The sequence below is a fragment of the Rhinopithecus roxellana genome, chromosome 6 (assembly GCF_007565055.1).
Source record: "Rhinopithecus roxellana isolate Shanxi Qingling chromosome 6, ASM756505v1, whole genome shotgun sequence".
NCBI classification, from domain to species: domain Eukaryota; kingdom Metazoa; phylum Chordata; class Mammalia; order Primates; family Cercopithecidae; genus Rhinopithecus; species Rhinopithecus roxellana.
The window spans coordinates 146,221,144-146,231,792 of NC_044554.1; the positions used below are offsets into that span (position 1 = coordinate 146,221,144).

General features: G+C 42.4%; 1 protein-coding gene across 1 annotated transcript; it reads left to right on the forward strand.

The window, feature by feature from the left end:
* The first annotated feature begins 8,872 nt into the window (after positions 1-8,872).
* Positions 8,873-9,949, forward strand: LOC115898259 (autism susceptibility gene 2 protein-like). Its single transcript, XM_030932378.1, has 2 exons — positions 8,873-9,320; positions 9,544-9,949. Exons 1-2 carry the CDS (start codon positions 9,044-9,046, stop codon positions 9,612-9,614), a joined length of 348 nt encoding a protein of 115 aa, XP_030788238.1. The 5' UTR covers positions 8,873-9,043; the 3' UTR covers positions 9,615-9,949.
* The last annotated feature ends 700 nt before the right edge of the window (positions 9,950-10,649 follow it).

Genomic DNA, 10,649 nt, shown 5'->3' on the forward strand with positions numbered 1-10,649 from the left:
TAAAAAACTGAAATAGCATAATTGTGGATAAAGTAGAGATCAAGCCCTTAAATTACGGATATTAAGGAAATCATCAGGCAATCACTGGGTTCTTTGCTTTCTTTCCATTCTTTCTTGGCATATCCTTTATGGCCCATAATGAGGTAGCTAGAGATACACTGTTATGGCCGCAGTTTAGTGGCAGAAAGTGAATGAAAGAAAATTTCTCTTAAAAATGAAAACAATATTCATCCTAATGATGCTATAGGACTGACCACTATGGAGATTTAAACTAGTACATGAAATTCATTTACAGATATAATGGATACCAATCTAAATATGAAATATTTATATGTATGATATTGCTTCTGTTTAGATTCCTGCTGTCTGCCATCCTAGGTGGGATTGTGGATGGATTTTCCCCTCTCACTCCTTTCCTGTTCCACAGTGTCTACTGTGCAATATTACTGGGCTATGTTGGCCACCTAGCTACCTTCCTGGTGTGACTGTTGTCCCTACTTTCCTTTATACAGTGAAGAATTAACTGTTCAGGTACTGTCATCTGCCTTATCCAACACACTTTATAACACAGGGGGAGAATTTTAATAAGACCTCCAAGGGGCCTGTTGCCATTTTTAGAGAGAAGGTTTCCTACAAAGGAAGTGCATGGAAACTCCCAAGAGAAAGCTGTTTAAAACCCCCTGCTGAGAGGAACCCGTCATCCCATTTTATTGTCTACCTGTCACCACAGCCCTTGCATGATTCTGACAGGCTGCTCTTTTCTCTTGTAGCCAGTGCTGCTTAATGTCATTTTCTTGGTTGAACATCTTTATTTCTGACTTGTTACGAACCATTAACTAGTTTCCAGGTTTCAATGTCCTGGCTACTTTTGACTAGTAAGTCATTTGGCATAACAAGGTTTCCCTTTATCTTCTTGCTAAAGAAAATCTCTACAAGAAATGATCAGTGTTCCAATTTTTATGAATCCTAGCAGATAGGAAGTGCCTGTCATCGGATGCGAGGTATCTGTTCTGAAAGCATATTCTAGTTCATATAATAGAACTTGACAGACACACTGGGTAACCATTATACTTTTTGTAGAAGGCTTGAAACAATTTAGGTGAAAAGAAGAGAATTTTACAAATATACTTGCCTGGGATAGTTTGAAATAAACATAACAGCATTGTTTATAATTAGATTTCTTACATGAAATGTTTTCACACATAAAATTTTTTGAATATATTTTGAAAAGCATTCAGTAGTTTAACAGTTGTCAATCTCTATAAACACACTTTTCAAGTGCTAGTTATTTGTAGTATTGCTATAATGAAGACTGGCTGCTTTGGACAATGATTTAAAAATAAATATATAGATGTGTGGCTTGATGACATATTGCTAAAGCCTTAAAAAAACTTAGACTTTAGTTTGCTTTGTATAAAGCTACTCACACATGAAATTAATATAACTAATTTTTAAAATTATTCAGTTTTATTAAAGTTTAAAAATGTACTTTTTTTTTTTTTTTTTTTTTTTTTAAACAGATGGGGTCTCACTCTCTTCCCCAGACTGGAGTGTAATGGTGCTATCTTAGCTCACTGCAGCCTCAGACTCCTGGGCTTAAGCAGTCCTCCCACCTCAGCCTCCCAAGTAGCTGGAACCACAGGCGAATGTCACCACGCCTGGCTAATTTTTGTATTTTTAAGATAGAGGCAGGTCTTGCTATGTTGCCCAGGTTGATCTTGAGCTCCTTGGCCCAAGTGATCCTTTCACCTCAACCTCCCAAAATGCTGGGATTATAGGCGTGAGCTGCCGAGCCCAGCCAACTTTTTTAAAGAAATGAACTTAAATATTATGAGCATATATGTTAGTGTAATGTTACATTATTTAAATCCTAAGTAAGAATATTTATTTATCTTTCCCTAATTAGTGGATTAAGGATATTTAACAATCAGTTACTGACCTAGCAACTCTGCTTCTAGGACTCTATCTTAGAGAAATAGTTGAGCAAGAGTATAAGTATGTATGTTCAGTATATGGGCATTGTAAATCATGAAACATTTGAGACAGCTTACCAATATATTAATAAGGGAATGGATAAATGAGTCAAAGGACATCTTTAAAATGGAACACTACATTGTTGTTTAAAAGTTGCGCTACAAATGTATGTGCTGATGTGGGCGGTGTCTTTGATATGTTGTTGAGTGGAAAAAGCAGCCTGCAGCACTGTGTGTAGAGTGTGAGACCATTTCTGAGAATAGTGGGAACTCTCTCTCCCTACCTCCTCTGTCTTTGTAGGAACACAGAAAACAGTCTGGAAGGATACACACTGGACAACCTTTGAGTGTGAAGGCATGGGGGAAATAAGACGAAAGACCTGATCTTTTGCTTTATATACCTCCATATTATTTGAATTTAGCTTCTCCAGTGTTTATGGACACTATGAGTTAACTTGACAACCTGATTAAATAATTTAAAAAGGAAATTTCATGTCACAAAAAGGATTGGCTGAAAAGAGATAAATGTAGCTACTTGAAATTTCTAACAAAGAAGCGTGGCTTCCTTCCATTCGGTTAACTCTGGCACTCAAAGAATTTGTGTCTCTCTATGAATTTTAACAAATAGAACCTCAATATCTGGGCACACATGCTGTCAACCCAGAGTCTATGTCATCCTGGGAGCGGCTGTGGTCCTCAGTTGATTTCTTGGTGCCGTATTTCAAATCAGCTCATAAATTATTAATAGTACATGTGTAGGTCAGAGACACACTAACCCTGACAATCATTTCATAATATTCTCTCTTTAGCATTAGAAGAGAAGAGAAGGGAGTAACCAATATGCAACATCAGAGGTACATTTCACATAGATATGGTATATGCACTTAGAAAAAAAAGAGTCAGATCTTTACAAAAACCTGTCAGCCTGGCATTAATCTTGCATTATGAATAATGTGGCTATCTATGAATCTTTAATATTTTTTAAATGATGAAATTGTATTGTATCCTCTACCAAAGCAAATTTGATAAAATGTGAGAGTAGTTTGATCAATGAAGATGTTGATATACGTGAATAAAAAAATTTAAAGCTAGCTCATTAAAGTGCAAAAAGCAACAGCTATACTTTGACCTCAGTGTAAATTTTCAGCCCAAATTGAGTTTTACCATTGTCCATAATGTCGTGGAATTATTCTTTAAACAAGTTATAAAATAATTGTTTGGTTAAAACCATTATCCCACAAGACATCTCTGGTAATATACCACTAGCAACCAATTTGATACTGGCTTCTGGTTTATAATAAGACCATCTTCGAGAATTCCTAACAAACACTTAGATTAATGTTTCATGTATAAGATACAGCAGTGCTCATGGAAGATTACAAATCCAATGGCTTGCTAGAAATACTGTTACATTTATTTTTTTCCATGAAGTAATCCCGGAATAATTTGTTCCAGGTTTAATTTTCAGTGAAAGTAAGAAAAGTAGATCAAGAACTTTGCTTATGAAATTTGCCTAATGAAGAAATTTTAGTCAGTGCTTGTTGAACTGAAGATAAAAATATAGTTTGTTTCTACAGATTTGAGGAGAATTAACATGTATCTGATTGTTAATATTTGATTCTTGTTTAATTATTTATTATATCAAGGAATGAATCTGTCAAGTAAATAATGAAATGCGTACATGCAGCATATGTAATTAGGTTAGGTGCATAAATCCAAAGTGTTCACTTTATAGTTGTCAGCGCAGAATTTATTAATAATGAGAAATGTTAAGTGAAGAAAATTCTTAACACAGTCTACCTCATTAGTGCGGATTATAGCAATTGTTGGTTGAAGAAAAAGAAGGGTACAAATAGTCGTGGTTAGGTTTCATTTTCTTAGTTGTCTTTTAATCGTTTAAAAGTATTAGTGAATTGGAGCACATTGGTTTCTCTTTTTAGAAATGTATGATTTGAAACATGAGTTGTGGATTTGAATGCATGCTGCCAATGGAATAATTCCACACTGAAAAAATACAGGCCTCAGGGTTTCTAAATCCAAACAATTGTTTAAGGGGGAAAATTCAATTAACATCTGAGAAGCAAAAACCTTCTCTTACGATTAAGCTGTCAGATGTGAATCTGAAGATTCAGCCTTAAATTCACTGTGAAGGTGCATAGACAGGAGGCAATGCATCACCAGCTGTCCCCTCTGTTTCCCCTGACTGCCCCAGCTCAATGGGGACGGTAAGAAGCACCTTGTCAAGTACCTTCCTTGAACCCCAGGTTTGCCTGGGCTGCTGGCACAGGTGATGAAACAGGGATTTGAGGAGACCTCAGGTACCTGGGAATGAGACTTGATGGGATCTCTGGGTATGCTGGGGTGGAGATTTCAGGGACCTGGTTGAGTGAGTGCCACCAACTCCATATTATAGAATCTGACTCATAACCTGGTTAGAGTTAGGTCTGTACTTCATGTTAATCATTAATACCAATGTATGGTCTAAGAGGCAACCAACCAGAAAACAAGATAATGAGATCCCACTGTGTCACTATCTAGTCTGGTAACTTCCAGAAAATTCTCTAAATTCTAGGGCCTTAGTTTCTTTGCCTGTCAAATTAGAGGACTGTCATTCTGGCTTTAAAGGTCTATGATTCACACAGATGGTACTGGAATACATCAGATTTTGTGCAAGCAGTTCCATGAGTGTCTTGAAAAGAAAGGGAGAGTATGATGGTATGAACATTCATCATCCGACCAGGTATTGTCCTAGAGACACTTATACATTTATTAGAAGATGGAAGATATGATGACAAAAGGAAGCCCATGTGGTATTTTAGTAAATGACAGGACTAAAAATGTCTTGCTAAGGGAGTGTGGGCTGCCTTACCTCAGCAGTGGGGACCAGAGACATTCTGATTAGTTACCGTATATTGACTCCAGACAAATGACATGACTTAGCCACTACTTAAGAACTTTCTTACCTTATATATAGATAGAAATTAAAAGAGAACTAGAAGGCCTATTTAGGATAACGAAGTGACATTACAAAATAAAGACTACGTGTTACAATTTTCCTATCTGCCTTTGAGAGGGGACTGACTAATAGTTTTATCTTCAAACATTTCTGTGATTTACATGTTTTCAAAGAGAAATATTCTGATGGTGAATAATCCAGTTATCAAATTATTTGCTAAATCAAAATAATTATTTGCTATTCTCCTAATTCTCAGATGTCTACAAACTAAAGAACTTAGGGCAAAAATGGCTTAATTCAGTCAAGCATTTATATTGTTAAAGGCAAAATCCTATGTGGGATCCATAACATGGCTATTTAGTGGGGAGAAAGCAAAGTAAAAGAGCAAATATTTTACTGTACCTTAAGAAAATTAACAATTGGATTCAGCCAATCAGTTTGCTATCGACTAATTCAATATACACCATTTTTTCAAACACTTTTTTTTGGTAGAAAAAACCAATATAAGAATAATCAAAGGGTGATTGGTTTTGATCTTCAAATAAAAAGCCATCATAAGTCGCTGATACTGGCCAGGCACAGTGGCTCAGGCCTGTAATCCCAGCACTTTGGGAGGCCAATGTGGGAGGATCACCTGAGGTTGGGTGTTTGAGACAGCCTGGCCAACATGGTGAAACCCCGTCTCTACTAAAAATACAAAAATTAGCCAGGTGTGGTGGTGTGTGCCTTTAATCCCAGCTACTGGAGAGGCTGAGGCAGGAGAATTCCTTGAACCAGGCAAGCGGAGGTTGCAGTGAGCTGAGATTGCGCCACTGCACTCCAGCTTGGCTTGGCCAACAGAATAAGACTCCATCTCAAAAAAAAAAAAGTTCCTGATACTTTTAGTGCCTGCTCAATAGCCAGCCTCCCTTATTCCTTATCCTTAGGAGCCCTGTCCAGATTCTAGAGAAAAAATAAAAAATTTTCTAAGCCACTAAGCTTTGGGATGGTTTGGTTGCAGAAATTGATGACTGGGAAACTGGCTAAAATTCAGCTTTTGTTTTGGCATTGCCTGTCCTGTCAATTCCCTGCTCTCCTGCATGGCTCCCCTTACCCTCAATGTAATTCAAGGCTAAATCCTGATTAGTCATCAATTCTGACACTCTTGCCTCCCTTGCCAGTGGTAGTTTAGAGATAGTCACGTGCCCTGGTTCTGGCCAATGAGAAAAGATCTGAGGGATCTTTGGTATAATTTCTCCACTCTTAAAAAATTTAAGAGAACAGTCAACTTTTTTGTCTGGCTTTTCCATGTCTTAAAGTGATGCCTGGAACTATGGCAGCCATTTTGAGACCTTGAGGAGAACTAGCTAAGAACAAGGTCAGCAAGCTGAGGATGGCAGTTTCGGAAAGACGAGAAAAACTTGGCAACATTAAACATTTTTGACCCACTAAATTAACCAAACTTAGCATCTGCTACCTTGGGACTTCCTACATGAGATACCACATATTTTTCATTTTTAAAGCTACTACAGACAGGTTTTCTATTACTGAAATCAATGTTATCCTAAGAAAAACAAGCAGCATATGAAGCTTTATTTTATCACATCTGAGAGAACAGCTCAGCCTTAAGTTGGGAGTTTAATTCTGCTGATAATATTTACTACTCATTTTAATTGTTTGCATGGTTATATTTAAGCCCCCCAACTGTTAGGAAATGTGCATTAACAATACTGGGTATCAGTAAATAAAATATGCTAAATATTGCTGAAAATAAACACTAAGTAACTCAATTTGTGTCATTATATGTGAGGAATGGGAAAAGCTTCTTGGAAGAGGTGATATTTAATCTGGACTTGGATCAGTGGTATTTGAACACTTGGACATGAAGTTCAAGGGCATTCTAGAGAATGTCATGGGAGAGGAAATGCAATAGCATGATTTGGGGGTGTACTGCAGTAGACAAATAAGGCTGGAGCTGGGTTAGGTGCAGATTGTGGAGCGTCTTAAATATCTTGCTAAGGGAGTGTGGGGTGCCTTTCCTCAGCAGTGGGGAACAGAGATATTTGAGTTAGTTACTGTGTATTGATTCCAGATAAATAAATAAAGCATATAGTACATATATATTTTTATAGTTTTTTCTGTATATTTTCATGAAAAGTGTGTATGATTTCAGTGAAACTATAAAAATCCATTTTCATTCCAATTCAGATTCCGTTTTAAAGCAGTTGCCAAGGAAACTAGTAAGTGACTGGTTATGCCTGATTTTCCCTAAGTTCAAAATTAGATGCAAATTCTTCAGAGACTACTTGAAGGCCAGTAAACATTTCAAAGGCAGTCAAGCTCAGACGCCTGGGTGTGTGGGTGCAGGATGGTTAGAAGGGGGGTTCTGATGTTCCTGGAGGGAACAGATGCCTTGGCTGTGTAGGCAAAGAGCTATTTTGAGGGAAAAGGGAGTTGGGGGAAAAAGCTGAATGAGTTAAGAGGTGAGTGCCCAGGAAGAGAAGCTGGAAGTGACAGGTTCCACTGAAGTGCCTAGAAACACACTCTTTAATGGAGACAAGACGAAATTTCTGGAGTTTTCCTTTGTTTACATCTTCATGTCTTGTTTCAAAAAGGAGATAAGTTTAAATATGCCCCTGAATAAACACGATGACTACATCGCAGGTAGAGATAGGACTAAAACATGATTCTTCTAAACTTTAACACCGGAGTTAGCTCACTTAACCCTGTAAATCTCGCAAAGACTAACTTTGTTCCCTGGCTCCTCCGTGGTTGCCAGGTGGTGGAGATACACATTATACAACAGAATAAACTAGAATCGCTTCTACGGGTGTCTTTTCTTTGAAGAAGGAAGCATTTCCCAGAAAACCCCAGCAGATGTCCCCTAGCTTGGCCTTGGCCAGGACTGGTCACATACTCTTTTCTAAGCCAATGCCTGGGCAAGGGAAGGGGTTGGTCATAACCGATTTAGACTACTTAGGATTTACTTCTGGGCCAAGGAGAGGGAGGGGGTGGGGGGATGGGGGCGGTGGGGGGTGGGCTTGCCTGGCCTAAAATGGCTGGGGGTGATGCGGTCGCGGGAGGAAGGAGTGCTGGACAGTTGTGTGAGCTGTAGAAAGGACTAGGAAAATACTGCAGAGTGATGGAGAGTGCAGAGGAGCCTGGGTTCTCATCTATGCTCCCTCCCACCCTAGCTGGCTTATCCTGGGCACCTTGCAAGGCTTTGCTAAGCCTGGTTTCCAGGAGAGCAGTAAGATCGCTGTGATAAACATAATGTAGGTAAAGCAGTTGGCATAGTGCCTTGCATAGAATAGTCCTCAGTAGATGTTTACTACTGCCGTTGTTGCTATTATTAATAAAAGTGACCTAGCTTCTCCCCTTGAGAAGTTCACAAGGGGCCCAAATGTGATAGGGGGAGCTATCAGAAGGCAGGAGATGACTTCTTGACAGGGAGCAAGCCAGGGCAAGAAGAGAAGCACCGTGAAGCCTGCGTTCCCTCCCGCACGCGGTTGGCCTCGGTGGCCACCCGGGGAGCCCAGCAAGGAAGGCCCAGGGTTCGGGAGGCGGGTCCTGCACTGCGACGCAGCCTCCTCCAGGTGGCCGCGGGGGCCGCAGGCCTGGGGAGCAGGGTGCAGCACACCCGCCGCCGGCTTGCAGTAGAGGCGAGAGCGGGGCACTGGGATGCTGGCGTCCAATTTAACCACGAGGGCGCACAGGACGGAGGCCGGGGGTCCTGCTTTTCCGTCAGAGTTCGCGGTCACGAGTGGAACCCACCGAGCACTCTATTTTCCTGGCATTTTCACGGCATTAATTGGATGACAGAGTCAAGAGGCAGGGCATTTGCCGACACTGACTAGCAACGCGCGGCCTCTGAGCCGCCCCCGGCCGCCTACCCCTTCCTTCTCCCGCACCCGGCCGGCTCCCTCTCCCGGCAGGGCTCGGCGGCGCTGGCGCGGGCGGGGGCGTGGGCGGAGCAGCGGCCGGGCAGTTCATTATGTTGGACAGGGCGCGTCTGTGCCTCGGGCCGCCGTGGCTCCCGGGGCCTCCGCCTGCAGCAGGCGGCGGAACGGGGGCAGGCGGCTGAGACGGGCGAGCTATTTGCATTCCCCGGCAGTCATTTTTATATGCGGAGGTAATGAAGTTGTCAGCGGCGCCCCAAGTGTGGCTGAGCCTGATATTCAAATCGCCCTGCCCGCTCCGCCAGCTCCCGCCCGCCAGTCCCGGGAGCCCGGGGCTGCGCGTGCCCGCCCCGCATCCCCGCTTCGCCCCGCGACCACGCGCGCCTCCTCGTCCTCCCCCGCGCCTTTGTCTCGGTTTCTTCCTTTCCCTCCTCTTTTGTGTCCCGCCAGACTCAGCCCCAGAAACTAGCCACCCTGCAGCGTCCGACTGCCAGAGACCCCGCACGCCGCGAGGTGAGCTGGCGGCAGGTTTGGGGAAGTTCGCGGGTGCAGCTAGGCCGCCGCCCCCGCACTCGACGCAACGCCCGCCCCTTCTTTCCTTCCCCAGGGGCCCCTTGCCCTCCCTTCACCTCCGTCTCCAAGAAAGATGACCTAGTACTGCCATTACAATTTGGGCCTAGAGAAGTTTTTGTCCCTCTTTCCGAATGCATATTTGTGGTCATTTTTATGATTACAGAAACCCAACACACAGCTATTCTGTCAGGCTGCCGAGAAAAGGCTGCTGTTCCGCAGTTGCAGCCCTGCTGAGGAAATGAGGCGGAAAGGTGGACACACCTGCCTGGAGTGGTTGAAGGAAGGCAGTGAACATCCACGCTCCTGGGGTTGGTTTTCCTGGGCCTCTGCCCCTGTGCTGCTCACTGGGGCAGCCACTGACCACAAGAGGCTGCTGAGTGCTTGCAGTGTGGCCAGGCCAGACCAGGATGTTCTTCAAGTGGGAAATACACACTCCATTGTAAAGAAGACTGTATGAAAAAAAGAATGTGAACTGGCTCATTCATCCTTTAAAAACATTGGTTGCATATTGAAATGATAATATTTTGGGTATATGGGGTGAAATAAAGTATCATGAATTAAATGTTTTTGTTTCTAATGTGGCTACAAAGAACATTTAAATTTACACACGTGGTTCACACTATATTTCTGTGGGACTGCATTTAAGACCCAACCCCACCTATCCTCTAACTCTGCCCTCTCACCTTGCTCTCCAGGTACTTTGGAACAAGGCAGGGATGGAGGGAAGGTCCTTGTATCTTAGGGATCAAATGCCCAGGAAAAAATTAGGAGGTGTTTGGGATTATGCTGAAAACCCTGACAACACTGCATAGGAGATGTCTCCTCCTTTTCCCTTTTTTACTGTAAAGAAAAACTTACACTCCCCCACAGCCATGCCACAATTCCATGGACTAACCGTTCATGTGTGAAGGTGGGCCTCTAGGAGTGTTTTGTGCCTTTTAGGAGTTATTTGTGGCACACTGAACTTGCTGACATGCCATTTAGAAAAGTGAATACTGTGTACGCACTGTAACAACTATTTCATAAGTATTTTTGGTGTACACTGTTCCTCAGCACTCACAGGCTTCAGAGTAAGGGCTCCCGGAGTATACGTTGACACGATGCGCTGCAAATGATCCGGGCATGGGGGAGTCCCCGAGTGTGCATTGATTCCGCACACGGTCACGGCTCCTACAGGGCTTTTATGGCACAGCTTGCCAATGATCCGTGTGTTAAAGACTCCCCAAATACCCACTGACACGATAGACTGGAGTTGTTTGGGTCTATCGT

Excerpts from the sequence above, each read along its gene's own strand:
- LOC115898259 (XM_030932378.1), top strand. The coding sequence starts at position 9,044 with ATGAAGTTGTCAGCGGCGCCCCAAGTGTGGCTGAGCCTGATATTCAAA. Across the intron at positions 9,321-9,543 it reads GAGACCCCGCACGCCGCGAG|AAACCCAACACACAGCTATT; the intron begins GTGAGCTGGCGG and ends TTATGATTACAG.